The sequence below is a fragment of the Hylobates moloch genome, unplaced genomic scaffold, assembly GCF_009828535.3.
Source record: "Hylobates moloch isolate HMO894 unplaced genomic scaffold, HMol_V3 SCAFFOLD_18, whole genome shotgun sequence".
Taxonomy (NCBI): domain Eukaryota; kingdom Metazoa; phylum Chordata; class Mammalia; order Primates; family Hylobatidae; genus Hylobates; species Hylobates moloch.
Genome location: NW_026652293.1, coordinates 35,282,702 through 35,306,779, shown reverse-complemented (window position 1 = coordinate 35,306,779; position 24,078 = coordinate 35,282,702). Strand labels below are relative to the sequence as shown.

The 24,078-nt window shown below is 35.8% G+C and overlaps 1 protein-coding gene across 2 annotated transcripts in view; it reads left to right on the top strand.

Annotated features, from left to right (window-relative positions):
- The window catches only part of PDE4B (phosphodiesterase 4B), a 587,629-nt gene that overhangs the window by 183,294 nt on the left and 380,257 nt on the right, over positions 1 to 24,078 (top strand). Inside the window, exon 1 of one of the 2 annotated variants that reach the window (XM_032137057.2) lies at positions 16,117 to 16,660. The exons of the other annotated variant lie outside the window; for it this stretch is intronic. Coding sequence (XP_031992948.1) covers positions 16,425 to 16,660 — 236 coding nt within the window. The 5' untranslated portion in view covers positions 16,117 to 16,424. Of the gene's footprint in view, positions 1 to 16,116; positions 16,661 to 24,078 lie in introns of those variants that run through there. 2 annotated transcript variants of the gene reach the window in all.

The following is a 24,078-nucleotide window of genomic DNA, read 5'->3' as shown; positions in this document are numbered from 1 at the left end:
TTGGTTTTGAAATGTGAGAAGGTCATGAGATTTGGGAGGGTCCAGGGATGGAATGATATGGTTTGGATTTGTGTCCCCAACCAAATCTCATGTCAAATTGGAGGCGGGACCTGGTGAGAGGTGATTAGATTATGGGGGCAGATTTCCCCTTGGTGTTCTTGTGATAGTGAGTGAGTTCTCATAAGATCTGATGATTTAAAAGTGTGTGGCACTTCCTGCTTATCCCTCTCTCTCTCCTGCCCAGTTGTGGTAAGATGTGCTTGCTTCCCATTTACCTTTCATCATGATTATAAGTTTCCTGAGGCCTCCTAGCAATGCTTCTTGTACAGCCTGCAGAACTGTGAGTCAATTAAACCTCTTTTCTTCATAAATTACTCAGTCTTAGGTAGTTCTTTATAGCAGTGTGAGAATGAACTAACAGAGTATTTCAGGTAGTCACAGCCAACTAGTTTGACTTGACACATGTGATAGGATCTATTTTTCATCCCATCATAAGCATTTCTGAGTTTGAGAAAGTTCACACTCACTATGTTAACTGAAGCTACCTTGTAGCCCTGTAAATCTATTTTTAGGAAACTTGATCTACTAGTTATAATTCTGCCTTTTTCTTCTGGTCTCATTATATGCTAGAATTCCTTGATTATCAGCTCTGAAAACATGGCAGAATGCAGTGGTTCACAAATATTGGTGTGCATCAGATTCACCTGAAGACTTGTTAAGAGATTTCTGGGTCCCATTCCCAGAGTTTCTGATTCAGTAGGTAGCAATATTTTAAACAGGTTTAGAAAACTTTTAAGAGATATAAGCTCAAGTGATGACTTTGGTGCCAATCATGGAGCCACATTTGGAGAACTACTGACATAATGAAAAGAACATAGACTTACTTACAGAGAGAAAAGCATTGAAAGCATCATTACTAGATTTTTGAACCTCAATTGTTCTCAGTGAAGTTTTCCCAATGATAAAGCATGTATCATGGAATTACTTGAAGCATTACCTGAGAAATATTTCAAGTATTTAGCAATAATAACCTCTCAGTGAATGTTCATTCCCCTTTTTGTACTTTGTGCACTTTGTAATAAAAAAATCAGATCTAACATTGTTCTATATACCATAGGGAAATGGAGATGGTGATGTATAGTTCTTGTTCTTTCTTCCATGAACTGTTGTTACATATTTTAATATTCAGAAACTCACTCTGTGTTATCCTATACAGCATACCATATTTGCTCTTTGCTCTGAAAAGCTTGCTTTAGGCACTAAGGAGAAAGTTTTACTTTTTTACTTTGAGTTTGGAAAAGTGCACAAATGGTAATCCAGCAGGTAACTGTGTATAAAAGCTGTGGAGCCACATTAGGCTGGGATTTCCCTCTTTACAGGTAATATTTTTAAATGAATGTGATAATACTTAAAGCATATTTCACATCCTGCAAAGCAGTATACTATTCAAATATTTGTGCCAGATTTCATTGTAAATGCAGCACCATTTAATTTTAATTTAATTTAATTTTTAATTTTTTTTGAGATGGGGTTTTGCTCTTGTTGCCCAGGCTGGAGTGCAATGGTGCAATCTCAGCTCACTGCAACTTCCGCTTCCTGGGTTCAAGCTATTCTCCTGCCTCAGCCTCCAGAGTAGTTGGGATTATAGGCGCCCACCAGCACACCCAGGTAATTTTTGTATTTTTAGTAGAGATGGGGTTTCACCATGTTCGCCAGGCTGGTCTTGAATTCCTGACCTCAGGTGATCCACCCGCCTAGGCCTCCTAAAGTACTGGGATTACCGGCATGAGACACTGCTCCCGGGTGCACTACCATTTAATTTTAAATTTTCACTTATTAATTCACATGAATTGCCCTGAAGAATACTTGGTCCAAACATTTACATCATCTATGGATAAGGCACTGAGAAACAGAAAGCCTGAAGGAATTTCTCAAGGATGATGAAGAACCTGGCTTAGGTTTGATCTCAAAACACAGACTCCTGATAAATAATTCACTCATGTAGGTCATTCTCCTCCATGATTGCTCTTCAATTTACCAGGGGTTTGATTTGTTTCCCCAAGTATTTTCACATGCAGATTCTTTATAGATTACTGTATTTTTGTGCTTAGTAATCTTAATAAAAATATCAAGGGTACTGTTTAGGAAATATAATGTTATCTATGGCAAAATAGTTCATAATTATAATGTAGTGTTTTTGGACAGTATAAATGATAGCTTAGAATTGAAAAGAGAATTACTATGCTTACCATAGATCTCCTTGACAACAAGTTCAATGTTTTGAATACTGAATCATTTAGAATTTTATGCAGATTTACAGGTCTCTCACCTTGGCATCTCATTCCTTTTTTATACATCTGGGATTTTAACAGATGTATAAAATCTGTTATAATTATTACTGCTTTATTTATCCCCATAATTATTACTGCTTTATTTATCCCCATAATTATTACTGCTTTAACAAATATTTTTGGCCATCCAACTCATTTGTATTTGAAATGTTTGCCTAGTTTTTACTATCATCACCATCATCATCATCATTCATCTTCATCTTTCTTCAATATTTATCGAGCCTTGAAAAACTGTGAAAATCAACTTCAAAGAACATCTTGATTACTTTACTGAAATGAAGGTCCTTATTGGAATCCCCACTCGAGAAAAAAAGAAGTGATTCACAGATTCTGGGTCTTCTTTCTAAGGGATATATAACGTCAGTTAGGCAGTTACCATCCCCCAAACTGCTTGCTTCTCATTTTGTAATGAAAAGAAAGCTCTCTCAGCATATACTATTCTGTACAGATTGCCTTCCTGCCTTTGGCGGAGCTCCTGTTTCTCCTGTGAATCATTCCTCGGTACACAGTGTTACCATTGTGTTATCTGAAAGAGCGAATCCTGCTGGGTGGTGGTGCAGCTACTCCATTGGGAAGGTCACAAGTTCATGTCTGCTTTGCCTTCTGTCTAGTGAAATGTGTTCCCACTAAGGAATAGAGAACTGCAATATTTTTCTGCTTATGGAAAGTCAGGCTTTCAGTGGTACTCTAGCAGTGTTGGCTAAAAGGCCATCAATAGTGGCAAATTCAAGACAAGGCTTAATCTTGCCTGTTGTCTATCATTCCACGTGTTTTTTTACACCTCTTCTCAGTGGCTGAAAAAATGAATTTGCTCAAGGACTTGGTTGCAGTGACTGAGGATGAAGCAGGTGGCCCTTAATGGGACCCTGGAGTAAAGCTCTTGCAGTTTAACTAAGTGGTCTTTATTGATTAAGCAGAAATTTATTGAACATCAGCTCTATGCCAGGCACTGCTTTAGGTGCTGGAGTTACTGAGGTAAATGAAACACTAAAGGTCTCTGTTGTTTCAGGGCTTTTATTATAGTGGAGGTGTCAGACAATAGCAATGGCAGAGAGTGAGTGACAGACGCTGTTAGGAGATTAAAGCTGAGGAAGGTAAGAGCAAGGGCAGCGCTGTTGTTTTACATCGGGTCATTAGGGGCAGACTTTCTGAGGAGAAGACGTATGAACAGAAGAGAACCATAGAAAGATCTAGAGAGAGAGCTTTCCAGAAAGAGGTAAAAGCAAACAGATCCTGAGGAGTGAGTGTGAGTCGCCATGAGACGGGGACCACAAATTCAACATTTGTTTGAAATAAGAGTATTTTGTTGATAATGATTACACACATCTATATAAAATACATTTGAAAATACGACATTAAGCACAAAAAACCATCACCACTTTTAAAAATATGTGTATATAATGAAGGTATAAAATAATATTTTCTGTCATAAATTTTTCCCCAGTAGAGCCATCACAGGGTTTAAAACAATATGTTTTATACATAATGTACTGTAACTGCTTTTTTAACAACTGAAAATGTACAGAAAATGGTGTTTTGACTGTCTATCTTTAGTCTTCAGCTGTTGCTGTCACGATTCAGAAATTTGGATCTCTGCCTTAAGAAGCACATTTTCTTAGCTATAAAAAAATCTGATGGAATCTACAACTGTAATCATAGGCTGTGGCTTTAGAATATAAATCATTTGTTATAAAAGGGGGGTGTTGGTGTTTCTTTTCTTTTCATTTGATTCTCATTTGTGTTCTCAATATGCTTTACTTTGAGTTTGTTCGTATTTGGATGAAGATAAAATTTTCCTTGGCTTCAGTGTGTGTCAAGCAGTGCCCGTTTATTTTAATAGATACTGTACCAACCAAATCCCAATATGTGTCAGGAAATCCAGAAAACTGAACCCAGAAATGATGCTAGACACAGATAGAAAGGAGGACTTCAAAAATTCCTACATGTTACTTTGGTGATTGGTGTGAAGGGGTACTTTATAGTATCTTCTAAGAGCACAGTTACTTTCAGAAAAATGAGAAAAATTTAAAAAGATTAAAAAACACAGTATCATTAGAATTTGGTCTCTTGCCTCCAAATTTTCTAAATTACCAAAAATAAAATAAAATAAATTTGTTGGCTATAGATAATATAGCACAAATTGGATAATTTTAAATCTCAGACATGTAAAATCAGTACAGATTTCACATCAAAACACTATTTGTAGCAATAGTAGCCGTGAGAATTAAGTATCTGACCTGGGAGGCCCCAAAATATCAATCTCAGGTGTGTCCATTAGAAGGTAAAAAATCTGGACATCCTGAGATGATATTTCTATCTATAATACTTAAGGTAAAGAAAACGAGGTACATAAGAAACGTTTCTAGATTTTAACACATGAGAGACAAATAAATTCTTTTTGACATGAAAGACAAATAAATTTTGAGTTGCAAATGAGTGAACATGCCAAGGTACATTAAATTAATATACTTTCTTCCAAAACTGGCTTAAGATTGATAAGAGTGCATTCAGGCAAAATTATTTTTTAAAATTACTCATTAATAAAAGTTTGCTAATTTTTGTTGCTTATTCAAATTGCTTTGTGTTGTCCTGAAATATGAAATTATGGAGAAACAATTCTAGTTTCAGGATACAACTTAATTGGAGTTAATAGGTTTTTAATACAGTGTGTTGTATTTATGTGTATATAAATATGGCATATTCATGTTTCTTTTTTTTTTTTTTTGCAATAAAGTATAGTGGATTGAAGCCTAAATTTTGAAGTCAGATGTCTTTGGGTTCCAATACTTACCAACTGGTTGACCTTGGGTAATTCATCTAATGTTTCTGTAATTCAGTTTCTTTATCCATAAAGTGTCAATTATATAGTTCAAAGGGGGTAGTATAAGATTAAATGTGATAATGTGATAATAATGTATATAAAATTAACTAGTACATAGCAAACGCTCAATAAATAATGGTTATTATATCTTAGTTCCCAGTGGTTCTCTCTTTCTCTTTCTGCCTTCTCCGCGAGAAAGGGCTGGAACTGATTCTTTTCTCATAGCCCTTAAAAAGAACTAACTCAGCTGATGCCTTCATTTTTGTACATCTAGCTCCCAGAACTGTGAGACAATAAAGTTCTGTTGATTAAGCCACCCAGACTGTGGTATTACCAGGAAGTACTAAGGTAGTGCTGTAAAAATACTTTAAAATATGGAAGTGGCTTTGGAATTTGGTTGGCAGAGACTGGAAGAGATTTGAGGTGCTTTGTAGGAAAGGTCTAGATTGCCTCCAGGAGACTATTGTTAGACTTATGAATGTTAAAGATGTTTCTGATGAAGTTTCGGACAGGAATAAGGAACATCTTCTTGGAAACCGGAGGAATGGTGATCCTTATTACAAAACAGAAAAGAACGTGGCCTACTTGTGTTCTAGTTTCTTTGTGAAAAATATAGGTGATTAACTTGGATATTTAGCTGAGGAGATTTCTAAGCAAAGGGTCGAAAGCACATCCTAGTTTCTCCTTACTGTTTATAGTAAACTGTGAAGGGAGAGACTACATTGAAGAAGGAGTTGTTAAGCAAAAAGTAACCAGAATGTGAAGACTGGAAAAATTCTCAGCCTATCTACATTGCAAGAAATGAGAAAACGTGTTCTGAAGAGAGCATCAAAAGTGTGACTGGACAACCATTTGCTACTTAGAGAAGCATGTGACTCATTAATCCAATCAACCATCTCAGCAAAAGACAGGAATAGATACGTGATCATCCAGGAAAGATCTGTGAAAGACCCTCTTGTCTGGTGGCTTGGAACCCTGTGAATTGCACAGGAGGCCAACAAGATTTTTGAGAGTTTTAGATCAGCAGAAACACTACAAACTCTGACTGAAGGTGACAGAACTGGGATGAAGTGAAGGAAAATGGTCAGACTTCTGGGATTCTACAAGCAGGAAATGGGTTGATTGAACTATCTGGCTGGTTGGTAATGCAAATAATTTTTAAGAAAAGAGAAGAATGATCCAGAAGGTAGTTTAGAGGCCAGCAGAGCTGCTTCTGTCATCATTGGTCCAGAGAGCACAAGCCTGGCAACATTGGGGCCATCTCCTCATCGATTCCAGAAAAATAGGACCACCTCCTTGGTTTCAGAGGGCAGGTCTGGCCACTAATGCTCAGTCCTAGAAAACTGGTGCCACCACATTCATGGGCCCAAAGGACAGAACACTGAGCCAAAGAGGATTATTCTCAAGCCTCAACATCTAATGGAATTTTTCCTGCTACGTTTTGGACTTATGATCTATTTCTTCCTTTTGGAATAGGAATGTTTGTCCTGTGCCTGTCCCACCATTGTATATTCAGATCAGATAACTCATTGTCTGGATTTATAGATTTCCAGATGGAGAAGAACTTTGCCGCAGGACGAGTCATACTTCAAGTTTCACCCATAATCAATTTGGATGATTTAAATGAGATTTGAGACTCGGAGTTGATGCTGGAACAATTAAGACTTTTGGAGGTGTTGTGATGGGGCAAATGTATTTTGCATATTACAGACAACGACATGAATTTTTGGGGTCAGAGGATGGACGTTTACGGGTTTGTGTCCTCCCCAAATCATATGTTGAAATTCTAACCCCCAGTACCTCAGAAAGTGACCTATTTTGGAGAAAAGATCTTTACAGAGATTATAAAGTTAAAATAAGGTCATTAAGATGGGTCCTAAGCCAATATGACTGATATCTTTATTAAAAAGGGTAATTGTGACATTAAGACAGCATAAAGGGAAAGCCATGTGAAGGGGCATAGGGAGAAGGCAGCCATCTATAAGCCACGGAGAAAGGCCTGCAACAGATTCTTCCCTCACTCAGAGGAGCCGATTCTGCTGACACCTTGATTTTGGAAGTCTAGCTTCCAGAACAGTAAGACAATACATTTCTGTTATTTAAACCACACACTCATTTGTACTTTGTTATGGAAGCCCTGATAACATAATATACTATTGTGTATGTCAGAGGTTCAGACTGTATTATCAAAAAGGGTCTAATCTATATTGTATAAGGATAGTTGAACGAGTATAGTTATTTAGGACGGAAGAGAAAAGTACTAAAGAAAATATCTTTGCAGGGCTATATATGACCCAGGAATCCTACTCTTGGGTATTTTCCATAGAGGAATGACAGCTTATATTCACACAAAAACCTGTACATGGATGTTTACAGAAGGTCTATTTATAATTGAGCTCAAAATTAGAAACAGTCCAATTGTCCTTCAGTGGGCAAATGAGTAAACAAACTGGTAGAGACTTACAATGGAATGCTATTTGGCAATAAAAAATTAATGAACTATTAATAAATGTAACATCTTGGCTAAACTTCAAAGACATTGTGCTGAGTAAAAACTTGATCTCAGCAGGTTAAACACTATATGATTCCATTTATATGATATGATTGAAAAGACAAATCAGTGATGGAGAACAGATCACAGGTTGCCAGGGATGTGTGGTGGCAGGAAGGATGTGACTATAAAGGTGTAGCAGAAAAAGTTTTCTGAGGGTGACAGAACTATTCTATATCCTGAACATGTCGGTAATTGCAAGAATATCTATGTGTGTCAACTTTCATAGAACACTATGCCAAAAAAGGTGAATTTTATTTCGTGATAAATTAAAAAGTAAAACAAAAGAGACAAAAATAGTAACCAGGGAAGCTTTCAAAAAATATATGTTCTTGTTCAAGACCAGCATGGCCAACATAGCGAAACCCCATCTCTAATAAAAATACAAAAATTAGCCAGGCGTGGTGGTGGGCGCATGTAGTCCCAGCTATTCAGAAGGCTGAGGCAGGATAATTGCTTAAACCTGAGAGATGGAGGTTGCAGTGAGCCGAGATGGTGCCACTGCACTTCCAGCCTAGGCGACAGAGTGAGATTCCATCTCAAAAGAAAAAAATATATATATATATATTATATATTACCTTTGAAAGTCTTTGCTAAAACTCTCAGCATGCTTACATATCAAATGTCTCAAGCCTTTGATTTTACATATGTAATATTGCAGTGTTTTGATAATATGAAATATTATATTGAAGTAAATTTGAGTAACTCTAAATTTAATTTTAAATTTAAACTTAAATTATAGGACTTTATAGCAAGTCTTGAAAAATAAAATTCTATTTTCTTCATTATAAACTAATAAGCCATCATCATTAATGTTACTGAAATTTTTAAAAATTCTAATATGAACAGATTTAAAATAAACAGACTATGTAGTGAATAAACAAATCTTGAAATTAAGTCAGCTGATCTTGATCTAACCTACTATTTTGGAAGAATTTTCTACATTGATATGTATTATGTACCCATATAAGGCTCATAGTAGTAAAATATTAATTTAGGAAAATATTGTCTCTGTGAAATAGCTTGCAAATGTCCACTTAAACACATGATGGATCTCTGCATATTGTTCTTTTTTTAAGAGCAGTGGAGTGGATTTGGTTTAATATTAATGTGTGCTATACTCTATGATCTCTGTAGTATCACAGTTAACTGGACTTACGTAGGTAATTATTTACATTTAAAATTTTACAGTGTACATTATTACTATGTTATTTTTTTCTTATCTATTTCAGACAAGACTACGGACAAAGTAGGAAATAATAAACAGATAAAAGCTTATTTTAGAGAAAGAGGTTTTCCCAAATATAACTTTGTTTCCAACAGCTATGTCCCTAATATTTTATTCATTTGAAATCACCCTTTTAGACAATTTGCTGACAGGTTAATATTATCTTTGGGAACAGGAGTACCCTCTTTTAGTGTGGTTTTTACAACATCTACCATGGGAACACCTTCCCCTTGCATTTAGGTATCTGACTCCTCCTTGCTAATATATCTTGATTTAATGATGACCTAGGGAAGAAAGAGAGGAACTCCCTTAGTATTTTTATTCTATGTAATCTGCCTTCTCAGAATGTGCCTTGTGAAAGAAGCACCTAATTACTCTGCCAAAACCAGAAAGCACTGTGAGGAGAAAGCCTGGCAAGTTTCTCCTACCAGTCTGCCACCTAATGAATAGACATTGCAACACACTGGTATTCTGCTTTTGCACTGAGGCAGGAATGTGAATAATAATAATAATTATTATTAAAAGAACAAAGAAATGTTAGCTAAAATGGTAAACATAGATAAACTGCTGTGATTTAAGAAGTTTCCATTTGGAATCCTCTGTAAGCTCAAGTATAAAAAGGATATTGGCTGTAATCGCTTTCAAGACAGTAAGAAAAATGCAGGGCTAATAGCAGGGCATGATTTGAGGTGCCAAATTTATTTTTCTTTCATATATTTAGCTGCTAAGTATTAATCAGTCAGAATACACAATGTCAGCCTCTGAAAATACAAAGGTTAATACGATAGTTTATGTCCTTGGAGAGCTCACAGATTAGGCCAGGAGAAAAATGAAAAAAAGTACCATAACATACCACAAAACATTCTGAGGGAGACAGCCAATGCTGGTGGAGTACAGATGGATGAAACAGCTGACTCTTCTTATGGAAGTTGAGAAAAAATTTACTGAAGAGTTTTCCTTTGAATTTAGACTTAATGGATGAGACATGACATGCTTGACAAAGATGATAGAGAAATAACACTTCAGACAGTGAAAACTGCATAAAATAATAAATATACAACATTTTGAAAATGCTACTGCTTAATGCCAATATAGCTCTTACTCTAATTTGAGAAAAATAGCTTATTCCATTTTGTTTGATCCCTCCTCGTTTGTCTTATTCTGCACCAAGGCGATCAGTTATTTATTCATTCAATGAATATTTGTTTAAATACCTACTATGTAGCAAACAGTATTTGGGGAGCTGAGATTACAGGATTGAACAAACAAAGTTCTGTTCCTTATGAAACTTAAATTCCAGGAGGAGTAAACAGATGATAACAAAGTCGTTAAGTAATATCGACTAGATAAACAAGTAATTAATATTATATGCTGACAAGTACTATGGAGAAAAATGAAGCAGAATAGGGGAGGTCGGTAGGTTTAAACAGGGTGATTATGGGGGACTTCATGAAGCAAGCAATATTTGGGCAAATGCTGAAGGAGATGAGGGAACAAACCATGCTGGGAAATACACTGGGAAAAAGGATACACTGGGAAAAAGGAAACTTGAACAACATTTTCTGTGAACAAAAAGGAGGCCAGTGTGGCTGAAGAAGAACTAAGGGGAGAGTTGAAGAAGATGAACTAAGAGAGGTACTGCAGTTGGAAATGGGGGAACCTCATGTAGGGACCTCAAGGCCACTGTGTAGACTTTGCTTTTACTCTAGGTGATGAGGTGTCACTGGAGGGCTTTGAGCGGGCAATTCCTTCTTGAATGGGACCATCTCTAAGAAACATGAAACCATGCTCAGGCATCTAGGATACAAGCCTCCCGCCTAGGATTCAGGTGACTCTATCAGGTAGTATGGGCTAAAACTGATCTTTCTGAAGCACCATTTTACTAAAGATGAGTAATTAAATAGCATCATATGGATAAAAGTGAGGTATTCATATCACCTTATAAAGGTATCATGCTAGATAACTTCAGACTCAAGGATGTTAAGTATATGTGAAGATGAACTTCTGGCAATATGACTGGATCATGCTGGGAGCATGAATTCCCTCTTCTGTCCCATAAGGTATCCTCTGTTATAAAAACTTGGGTAGCATTGCTGAGGTATAATAAAATGGACACTATAGTTAGAGTGGAAAGACCTGGTTTTTTAGTATTGGATCAACTGTTTAAAAGCTATGCAATTTTATTTCTTGATTTTTTTTTTTTTTTTTTTTTGAGATGGAGTCTCGCTGTTGTCTGCCTGGGCTGGAGTGCAATGGCACAATCTCTGCTCACCACAACCTCCACCTCCTGGGTTCCAGCAATTCTCCTGCTTCAGCCTCCCAAGTAGCTGGGATTACAGGCATGTGCTGCCACGCCCAGCTAATTTTTGTATTTTTTAGTAGAGGCGGGGTTTCACCAGGTTGGCCAGGCTGGTCTTGAACTCCCGACCTCAGGTGATCCGCCTGCATTGGCCTCCCAAAGTGCTGGAATTACAGGCATGAGCCACCGTACCCGGCCTTGCATCTTGATATTCTTATCTGAAAGTGGGTATAATAATTTACAAATAATGTACATTCAGTCTACAAATATTTATTGACTGTCTACTCTGTGGCATAGTCTATCCCAAATTCCAGAAATACAGTTTTGAACAAGACTCAGCCCAGCTCGAAAGGATTTTATATTTCAAACGGAGAATTTCAACAGTATTTGTCTGATATATTTATGAGGATCAAATAAAGTAATATATTAGAAATGCTTACTGCCATATATGGCACTCAGTAGGAATGCAAAAAAATGTAAGTTACATCTCTATAATTCTTTTAAAGAGTTGCCAGTTAATTTTCTAAGATAGCTAGATAACCATTTTTATTCAGTTGAATATTATCTTCTTTTCAATCATGTTAGAATAATTCTCTAGCTTCGTTTTTAAAAACAAAATAGAAAAATTGGGAGAAGTTGCAATTTGGGGGTTGCTGTAGTTATATATAACAGTATATTTACTGTTATATACTGTTGTATAACAGCATACACTGCTGGAAGAGGTATGGTTGTTCACTGGTGCTCTGTTACCTTGTCTTTGACTGAAGGAAGGGATCTTGTATAGCTTTACTTGAATAGAGTCTAATGGTTGTGTGTTGTTTTAGAAAAAAGGAACCAGCTAGTGAAATAAATAAAGACAAGATCAATAATAATTCAATTTTATTAATATTGATAGTCTTATAAAGATTTTTTTTAAAAGCTTCTGGATTGTCTTCTTTAAAAAAGCTTCTTAATTCATTGTCTTCTCAAATATCCAGCTTTGTATTTACAATAAGTGGGAACCATGTTATTTTGAGTGCCATGTTGTGCTAGGTATAATATTATTGTATACAAACTGCAGTTTTGTCCATTGAAAATACTTTTATAATAGTTGAAAAGTAGTTACTTGCAGAAAATTTATTCCAGGTCAACTTTTAAAGTTTGAAGGATACCGAATATAAAAAGAATGTAATTATTTTCATCCAAAATAATTGTATTACAAAGATGTTGAGTTTTAAAAACATTTTAAACCAAAGCTATCATAGTGTCACTATAAATTTATCATATTTTTGGCTATAATTAATTGACCTTTCTTTTCAATTCAATGAAAATCAAAATGTTTCCATTTTTTCCACAATATTTATAATAAGTAATGCATTATTTAGTTGTTATTGACTACATAACTCTATTCAAATCCTTTAATGATATTTTATTATGATAAATTATTGATTCTTATTGCTTTGACAAGATGTGAATACCAGAAATTTCATTATTTAAAACTGAGACAGGCTGGGCACGGTGGCTTGCGCCTGTAATCTCAGTACTTTGGGAGGCTGAGGCAGGCAGATTACTTGAGGCCAGGAGTTTGAGACCAGCCTGGCCAACATCGTGAAACCTGTCTCTACTAATACAAAAAATTAGCCAGGCATGGTGGCAGGCACCTGTAATCTCAGCTACTCGGGAGGTAGGATCGCTTGAACCCGGAGGCAGAGGTTGCAGTGAGCCTAGACGGAGCCACTGCACTCCAGCCTGGGTGACACAGCGAGACATTGTCTAAAAAATAAAATAAAATAAAATGTAATTGAGTTATAAAAAATAAATAAACCTGAGACATACCTTTAATTGGAATTCTCAAATAATTCTCAAGTATCTGTACATTGATAAATTAATTGGGAATTACTCATTTCTCCTTCTGAGGTGCCAAGGGCTAAGGGTTATATATGAACAGGAAGGTTTTCATTTTATTCATTAGTTCCTTCCGAGGCACCTGACAGGGCAAATAGATTCTATTTGCTTTTTCTCCTGTTCTCCTGGCTGTCTCTCTCAAATAGTACACTTTGCTGAAATATAGCATAGGATTTGTTTTTACTGTGCTTATGTTTACTTTTTCTTAGAAAGCATTGCCTATTTCCTACCTTGTAGGCTCATCTTTGATTTCAATATTTGGCAAAGTGTCTCTTTTTTTTTTTTTTTTTGGCAGTTTGGCTCTAAAAGCAAACTTTCCTGCACTTGCCTTAAACATTTTTTTTTTTTTCAGAAATAAGTAATTCAGACTTTCAAAGAGCCTGATTATCTTTTAAGTTTTATATTTCAATTGGCTCTCTTTGGTATTCATATCTTTTTCTAGAGTAGGTAGAATTACAGACTTTACATATTTTTGTGAACATCACATCTTAGGATGATTCTCAAAATTTCTTTACTTGGGACCTTGGCTATCATAGTAGGTAAAGTGAAAAAAGTAATGTGGAATGCCACGTGATGGCACATAATTTGGCAATAATAATTGGAAAGTAATTTAATTGCACTATTGTAGTGCTTTAGGTAAGTTTATGTCAACATTTCTTTATCTAAACTCCAGTTCACATATAGCTATATCTGGGTTGTGAAATTTGCTGTAATATTTTTAGGAAGAAATTCCTAAAATGCTTACTATATTTTGGCAGTTTTGAAAAGTAAATATGAGGAGTATCTTTTGTAACTTCAAATTGCTGTTTTATTTTTTGCCAATACATCACTATGAATAATGGCAAAATCACATATTTTCATGTCCCAGTTTTAAATCATATTATTGCTGGAGAAAAGTCCCAGCTTTCTTTTCATAATTCAGCAAATAATAGGTAGCTTATAGCCATATTTTCTCCTGTGACATTACTAATAGTTTGTTTTCTCAAATAGGGCAGTTAAAATATCTTTAGATATTAAAAAATGCATTAGCGCCTACTTGAACAAAATTACAATTTTGTAATTGAATTAAAGATCATTCCATTGGGAATCAAAAAACCTGGGTTTTAGTTTTAGCTCTAACATCAGCAGCTAATATGACTTTAGGTAAGTTGCTTAAATTCTCTATCTCTGTTACCTTGTGTTTGGAATGAGAAGCTGAACAAGGTGATTACTAGGATTCAGTGCAAGTCTAAAATTCTATGACTGTGCTTTTGTTCATAATATATTTTAGTTAATTATTGAAATGTTGTTCTGCTTTCCAGAGTAGTACCTGTAAACCAGTAATTTAAACCCTTCCTATTATGTTTGAATCACTTTCCCAAGGGCTGGTGTGGGTCTTACTTGCTCCTACATGTAGGAGTTAGTCTGCTCTTATTTAGCCCTTTAGATATTTAGCACATTTTAGCCAGAATATCTGACACAGATGAATGATATATATATATTTTTGAAACAAAGACACACTCTGTCACCAAGGCTGGAGTGCAGTGGCATGATCTTGGCTCACTGCAACCTCCGCCTGCTTGGATCAAGTGATTCTCGTGCCTCATCCTCCTGAGTAGCTGGGATTACAGGTGTGTACCATCGAGCCTGGGTAATTTTTGTATTTTTTTAAGGAGAGACGAGGTTTCCCCATGTTGGCCAGACTAGTCTCAAACTCCTGGCCTCAACTGATCCACCTGCCTCGGCCTCCCAAAGTGTTGGGATTACAGGCATGAGCCACCGCGCTCAGCCCAAATGATTTTATAAGCGTAGAAGACTTCACATCTTAGTGGGAGAATTAAATGCCTCCCTTTTTCACTGAAGTCTTACCGAGAATCATTTCTTTTCTGTCACTCTTGCTGATCTTGCTGATGAGCCCTAGTTCTGCTTTGTCAAACTTATTTGAGATCAGGCTGGCCCTTGTGACAATCATTGCCGGTATAGACTTTTCATAACATCCAGAAACTTCAAGCACCACTATATTCTTTCTACTTCCGCATGTGCCTTTTAAAGTATAGAAGCTGTATTCCAATATATATCTACGTGTTAGGTTACCGTGATCTACTTTTGGACATGAGGCATTTTTTGGACTCCCCTGCCCATAAGTCTCACTTGCATTCTTTGTGAACAGAGTACACCCACTCTCAAATGTATATGCCCACACACAAGCATACAGTATCTTGTACACCTACCCGCACACACACAAACACATGCATAGTGCTTGACTTTGGACTCTGCACTTTAACTGAGAGTATCCATTTTTCCTGGTTGTTACCTTAATTCCAGTTTTGTGAGCTTTGCTGTCAAAGTGGCTGTGCATCTAACATAGAGTGGCTGCCGTTGGCAACCCACGAACAATGAGCTTAAACAGGAGAATGAGGGTAATGTTTATTGTAATAAAGATTGGGCATTAAATTCCTTGGGGGAATGAACCAAATCCAATGTTTTCCTGTTCGCTGACATTTTTTATATTGATGCTGTTTTGGATCTTCTGGAGAAGGGAGGAAAAAAAAACTTCAGCAAATCAGCTCTTTCATTCAAAAATGGAATTCAGAAGGCTATTTTAGCTAGCTTTTTTTGACAACCCTGGATTTAATCAGTTTTTACTGTGATGAAGACAGTTAGCCTCACAAATTTTGTGGAAATCTAAAGCGATGAAGGGTGTTGTTAAGGGGGAAACAGAGTGCAATTGTTTAAATAATCCTGGGCCAATAGCATTTGGTAGGTGGAGTTACTGTTGTGTGCATTACAGAGCAAGATAATTCTGAATGAAGACTTTAAACATTACACATGCTGGACGGATTCTGGGTCTGCTCTTTGTGCAAACAAAACAAGTGACTAGGTTTTGCTTACTATCCATTAGTGAATGCAGCTGGTTTGATAAGATTTTTTAAAAAAAAATGCATGTAAAGGATTTATCAAAAGCCCTTATGAATATTTCATGAGTTGATATATTCAGCTGAATGAATTCAGTGAGTGTCAGTGTGTAGCTTGCAGACAAACCTCATCCACAAGGAGGCTACTGACATTGGAAGCACTTTGGCGCATTTTCAGAGGCAAAGCCAGCCTGATAAAGCTCCTTGTGACAGCCTGACTTGCTATTCTTCGAGTGTGCTGCTCTTGCTCGAAGACGCTCATATATTGGAATCACAGCTTCGTAAATTAAACTGGAAATAGTTTGCAGACTTATCAGTCTTCTAACCTGCAGCAGTGTCTCTGCTATGTTTGAGATTTTTGTTTTGGATGGTGAAAGCTAGCACTCCTTACAAGACATGACAGCAAAAGATTCTTCAAAGGAACTTACTGCTTCTGAACCTGAGGTTTGCATAAAGACTTTCAAGGAGCAAATGCATTTAGAACTTGAGCTTCCGAGATTACCAGGAAACAGACCTACATCTCCTAAAATTTCTCCACGCAGTTCACCAAGGAACTCACCATGCTTTTTCAGAAAGTTGCTGGTGAATAAAAGCATTCGGCAGCGTCGTCGCTTCACTGTGGCTCATACGTGGTAAGATAAGACTTGGAGGTATCTACAGTGCTTTTCAGATTCTCGCATTAGCACCAGTGATCTAGCAGTGTAGAAAATGGAACATTTGAGTTTTGTTCCTAAAACATACCACAAGTGTGAAATGAATGGAGACCAGGTCAGATGAAGAATACATAAATGCACTGTGCTAACTTGTCATTGTGCTACTAGCTTTTTCCAGATAAAATATGCTTTTAACTGTAGAGTCTTTAAAATTACTTCTTATCAGAATACATAGCTATTCTAGGTAAGCCAAGTAATAAATGAATTTTTAAAGTCAGTTTTTTGTTTCATATTTGTTGAGGTGGTAGGTGACTTTTTTGTTTTGTGATTGTTAGTGATTTAAAAAAAATAATTTTGGGACATGAATAAGTGTTTTAATCTTAGTTCTAACTTATTTTTAAGATAATGTATAAAGTCTAACTTAATGTATTGTACCACCGTGTTTATAGCGTATAAACCAGTGAGTTTTTTATTTATTGACTTATCTTTACACTACTTAAGGAAAGGGAAAACTAAGTTCCCACTTCTGAAATTGCATGGTCAGTTACTTTAATTTATGACTCCAAAATGCTGTTATCTTTAAGAGCTTCTTTTTTTAAAAAAAAAAATGGACCTTAAAATTTATAGCTATTTTTGAAATACTCAGCAAATAAATTCAAGAACCCTCTGTAAAACTTGCACTGAGCCTGCCACCTTTAATATACATGTTTACGAGGTATGTAAATATAGTAGGGTAGCGTTCTTAAACAGTATAATGATGAAATGTAAGGAAAAAACATGATGAAATTAAATCACTTTTACTGTAAAAGCCAGGCCACTTCAGATTTTTCTGGAGGATATATTTTCTTTCAGATCAAGGTACCTTTAAAAATTGAGTAGCTGTACCTTAGTTTTTTCTAGCAGGGACCATAGCAATAAAGGGAGCATGTACATTTTAAAGGCAATTCTAACACAGTGATTTTGTGACTACATGCTGGATTGCCAATCAACATTATAAACTGAGGAGATCTGATTTTTAAACATTAATATTCACTTGAATTATTTCTACTTATCTAAAATGTTTGTCTGCTTAATCTACTGTATAGTGCATTGGCAAATTAAAGTTATGCCTAGAAAGATATAGCTTGCCTTTGATAGATACCACATGTTTAGCCAATACATACTTTGCCTGGCATGTATGATGTGCTTATTCTTGCTTTCTGACAATGGACTGTTCATATAATGGCTTTATTGCAGAATTTCTTTGGTCATCTTCTTGATGTATTAAATCATGTTGTTTAATTGTAATCTCTTATTTGCAGAATACACGTGGTTAGTCTTTCAAAGCCTACCAATGATGGTAACATTCGTATAAAGGGAAGGTTTATGTATAAGGATGTACTGACTTGAAGAAGTCCTCTCTTTTGTGCTTTATCCCACCCCTAACATGTATGTATTTTCTTATAGTTTGCTGAGTAGTATAACTGAATAGGGAAGATATATAAATATATGCTTAATTAGTTATGAAAATAATATATACAGAAAATACACAATTAATAGATGCACATTTTTTCTTGAGTTAATATTAAATCACTATTTTAACCAAAAGAATATTTAATTTTAGATAGCTAATTTTTAGATAGTGATGTCTTCTTAAACCCTTGGTAATATTTTTCTTAATGTAGAGTTTTGGTTCTGAACACAATAGTGTGACCTTTTTCTTATAATAGATTTTTGATGTGCTAAGAACATAGAGCTATAAATACTGGAGTTTTTTACTTTTCCAAAGAACCTCAATTTTAAAATGATTAAAGAGTTAGTTTTACTCATGCATTATACAAATTTTCTGGCAGCAAAAGGAACAATTAAATGGTATCTGAAGTTACCTACGCTAATAAGATGATATTCTTTTAGTTGAATTAAAACAAAATTTTACAATTGCCAAAAAAGAAAACAGGACTTTGATATAATGCTCTATAATATAGATTAAAATAATTCATTAATCATTAAACTTGTAAAGTCACTTTAGTTATGACTGATTCATTTTCACCCTTTTTTCTTTCAACTCACACATTCCCCTTCTGATGTTTCTTAGTAAAACTGTTTCACAGTTTGTTTTCAGCTCATGACTGTCTTTATTTATATTTATTTCTATTGTTTTATCTGAATACATGTGTAACATTTTTCAAATTTATTTTCATACAACATGCAATGCAAATCTCTTTCTAGAAAATAGACATATATCTTACATATTTTTATGACTTTTTCAAATCTTAAAAATTTTGCCTTTCCTGGGGAACCCCAATAAAGGCTCTAGCCTAATGCTTCATGCTTTCCCCTTGCTTCGCTTTTTTATCTCTTGAGCACCCTAATGTCTTTCCAATGAATATACGTGGCTCTGTATGGTCTGCTATACCTCCTGTCTCTAAGACTTGTGAGAATAATAAACTTTTCTTTCTTGAGTTTCCAAAAAATTTCATGTGCTTTTTTACATTAGATGAAATGGTTACACAAGGAAAGAAGAGCATAAGTACTTTATTTTTGCCTCTTTGTCATAGTGAAATGTAACCAGCCTTTCACGATCAACGATTGGTATTTTTCCAAACCATGCACTTAAGTTAGAAATTCCAAGATATGCACTTAGAAGTCTCTAAAAACATGTTATTACTTTACAGTAGACAGTAGGCTTCTTTTAAAAAGATTGGATTGTTTTGATTCCAGCATTGAAATTAAAGTAATTTTCATGATGAAGCTAAACAATGCAGAGGATGCAGTTTATATGCAAACCCACTAAACAGTTTTTATTTGTAGATTTCATATTTCAGTCAGATGGATGTGTAGTTCTGGCTTTAAAAACCCAAATTATGAACTGTGGACTAACGGCAGAAGATTTAAGAAATATTTATGAAATTCTGACTCTGGGCTATTTAAAAATATCTGGGGAAATGTGGATATTCAATGTGTTATCACTAATCAGAGTATTTACAAAATCCTAAATCTGGAAGGAATTTGGATGATTATCTCATTGCTTCCTTTTACCCTTGGGCAGGACCACAATTACTCCATCTTTAACATATGGGAATCTGCCCTACTTTTAAGACTCTAGAGAAAATAATTCTAAAATCTCACTTAGTATACAGTCTTACTACTTTATAGTCCAGGTACTAGAAAATTATTTGTTATGATTTATCTATATTATTTATATATTATATATAATCTTTTTCCCCTCAGTGGATATTATTAATAACAAAGATGCATAAGAGCCTGCATGAATCTGAAGATTATTATTAACTTGTGCCAGGGTTTTCTTTTTCATTCACTCAACATATGTAATTGAGCACTGCTGTGAGCAAGAAGAGAAAAAAAATCTGATTCAACCCACATGTATTCCAACGCCTACTATATTTTAAGTTTTTTACTAGAATGTCTGCATATGTTATCTCATTTAAGTTTCATTTGGAATATAAGTATACTCCAAATTCATGATCCTTTCAATATTACCTGCTGCAGATATCAAAAGTATTTTGAATTGCTTTAGCATCTTATAGGTGTTTATACTCCATTAATCATTATTTTGACTCTGAATCACCGTCTCAAATTTCAAAATTTTTCTTTGAATTTTGAAACCCAAAAGTGGATACCACACTCTTTGTTAGATGATACGAGAAAATATAGATATGAAACATGTAATAAGTTGCAAAGTGTCAATGGAACCTTCAGAATTACTGAATTGGAAAATTACTGCCAGAGTTCTTAGGTCAGCATAGTATTTATCCCCAATCCCACATCAGGGATGACAACTTCTGAAGCACAGTGTTATCCTACTTGGCCTGTATGGCCTGCTTGTGCTTGCCTGGTACTTGTCACACAGTGTCCAGCTTTTACAACCTTCCCTTCTTTGTTGATGTCCTAACTTCAGTCATCAGTTCTCTTTCATCATTAACAACATGATGCTCTCTGAAGAAAGCTACTACAATGGTCTTGAATATATCCTGGGCCCACTGCACCCCCCTGACCCACCCCTGCCCCCCACCCTGCTGCATTGCTGCTCCTTTTTGGAGCTCTCTTCTTGTACTGGTGAGCACTACCCTCTATCTCTCTGTCCATGCTTGCACACATGAAACAATATTTTTGTAATTAGAAGTTAGTAGGAGGAAAGAGGCTTGTATTCCTTTTTCTCGTTTAGTTTTACCTATATCTTGGAAATCTTTTCTCATTTTAACAAAGGTTCGTGAAGTCTTTACTTGTGTATCTAATATTTGAATACAAAAGTTTTAAAAGCCATAGTTAGTACTCTAAAGGGACTTATATTTGGCAAGACAACACTGGATTAAGTGGAGAATAGGAAAAAAAAACAGTGAATATGGCATATGATTGACCTTAGAACTGCAGACATGCTTGCTGTATTATACAACTTAGTCCTAGTTTGTTAGCTAACTCTACTGAATCTGTGCTAGTAATATTGATCAATTGCCTTGAATTCTTTCCTGGTAATATTGGAAATTTTTTGAGAGATATCTATCTTTACATATTTATTGATTCAACATTTGTTTGAACAAAACATTTGTTATGAGCCTACTATGCACCAGGCTCTGATCTGGGCTTAGGAGACACGAAATGAGGAAGAGCCCTTGTCTTCAAAGAACTCCTATACTAGCTGGAAGACAAACTTATGCAATAATAATTAACCAATGGTGTGGGAATAATGCTACTGAAGCATGTTGTTCAACTTGTCATGAGGGCACAGAAGAAATAACTACCACTACAGAGTGAGTCGATGTTTTAAGGGAAGTTTAGAGAAGAGATGACATTTGTGTGGGGTTGTGACAAATGAATAGGAGTTTTCTAGGAGAAAAGTGGGCAGGAAAGGTATTTTTTGGCCAAGGGAGCAATAATTAGGAAATCCTGTTAACAAATAATAACAATAATAGCTCCAATATATTCAGCACTTATATAATGTGTTGGATATTAATTATAAATGTATTTACTCATTTAAGCATATAAAAACTCCACGAGTTATATACTATTATATTATTTTCATCTTATAGGAAAAGGAATAAAGGTCAGACAGGACAAGTAATTTGTTCAAGTTTACACAGAAAATAAACAGCTGAGTTGGGATTTGACTCTCAGCACGAGTGGAAGTACACATAGTTCACTGGGGTTTCAGCCTAAGGATGCAAGGTGGGAAAGCTAGGAAGTAAGACTGTGCCAGCAGATTGGAGCCATTTGCTAGGGCTTCCAATGTCATGAACAAGAGTTGGAGTTTTAGCCCATCCATTCTCAGTGGTGAGCCACGACAGGGTATGAGAAGGGGATTGCCATATATTATTTTTATTTTGGAAAGGTACTTTGCAGGTCAGGTGGGGAATGGGTTAGAGGACAAGGAGCTTAAAGATAAATGGAAAAGGGACAATGTGCATTTGAGAGATAATGACTTCTACTTATTTTGTATATCCCATAACATTGAAAACTATGCATATGACATGTTTTATGACTTAACAAATTATGGTTTACGGAAACTGGGAGGAAAGCATGTGAACTTGGTGTCTCTTGCATTTATCACTTACACCATGATGCTGTAGATAGTACTAGCTGGTACAATACCCCCGCCTGCATCAAACAATCAGCAAAGGTGCATAGGAGGATGTGTGCATCTGAGGAAAACCCTATTAGCTCAGTCCTAATTTACTAGAGGTGCTTTGTATTTTACTTTAAGTGCAGACTCCTAGTGGGTTAAAAAAAAAGCAGGTATTATCTTAGTCCACAATCTGAATCAAATGGCAGTAGAAATCTATGCCTCATAGCCTGAGTCTGTTGCTTTAATCAGAGCAAGCATTTTATCAGTACATCTATAAATAGTGTTTTCCTGGCCTTTTAGTGTCCTCAAGTCTTCGATATATTGGATTTTTAAAATACTTGCTGTAAAAAGGGCTTTGCAAAGTTAATGGTGACAACCCCCAGGACACATGCCGGAAGGTGGCCCGGCAAGCTTGCCAGCTGCCTTTCTGCTAAAGGCTAAACCCATTTTGCTAAATCCCACTTGCGTTCTCTTTCCATTCCTTTCTGTTTTGTTATCTCTCAGTTTTTCTCCTTAGATGTTTATAGTGCTTCCTTCTCTAACATCACTGTCAATGCACTTGCAACATTATGCTAGAAGCATTTAAGTGATTTCTTAGAAAAAATCTCAAACGCTTACCATGGTTTTCAGGCCCTACATTATCTGGCCCCAGGCTGCTTCCAACCTCCTCTCCTGTTCTCCAGCCCTGTGAGCCTGCTTTCTGTTGTTCAGCAAACTAAGCCTGTATTCACTTCTGGCCTTTGCACTTGGTTTTCTTCTGCCTGGAAGAAAAGTACCTGGATGTTAACATGGTCTCCTCTTATGTCCATTCAGGATTCTACTATATCTAGGTATCACTATCTGGAGAGGCCTTTGCTGACCTCCCTATCTAAAATCGCACCCTTTCGCCTTTTAGTTCCTTGTCTTTTGGGTACTTATTATTACCTGAAAATACATTATAGACATGCTTATTTGTTATATTGTCTTATCCTTTCATCGTCTGCCATCCCTGCTAAATTGCATGAGGGCAGTGATTCTGTCTTGTTTTCAGTATCCTGAGAGCATACAAGAAAGGCAGTTACTTAACAAATACTTGTTGAAGAAAATAAAGAATGAATATGGTTTCTGTTTCCTGCTCTTTATTCTATGAGCATTTTTCCTGTAGCTTGATATGACGGAACCGGAAAGGAAGCTTTGTTGATACTTACTCTACAAGCATTCTTCTCCATTCATCTCTCAATAGCTGTGCTCTCTTTCTGTCAGTAGAGCTACTGCAGCTTGCTTCCTATATTGTATTCTATGATATTGCAGATATAGATTTAATTATAATATCTCACTAGAGCCTAAGTGCTTTACATGGTAGCCTATTTAAGTAAGTCACCATGTACAAATCATATTACCTAGTCTGTAGTGCTGTAAACTAAATATTTGTCTGTAGCACTGTACAATTATTTATTTGGTTATTCTTCATGCACCAAGTAGCACGGTTGGTGCATTAGCTCAGAAAAGCTCTACATATCTCTCACCAACTGCCTGAGGAGAAGTGTTGTATGGGGGGATCTATTTGTTATTTTGCCTTCAAAATGTTTACATAGTGTACATTAGAATGCTTAATTATATTTTTCCACTGATGCAACATTTACGATATTAACTCTAGCAGCAGCTACAGCAATTTTAGCTTTTAATAGGATTTCCCTAGGGAACTTGGAAGTAAGAAGTCTATGACTTGCAGAGTGAGGAGATTGCAAGTTAATAACCCTTGTACTCTAGAAAAGACATCACTGAGAGGGAAACTGTTCACTTGGTTCTGTCTCATTTTTTCTTTCCTGAACTAGGAGGCTGGGGACCTCTGTCCCTG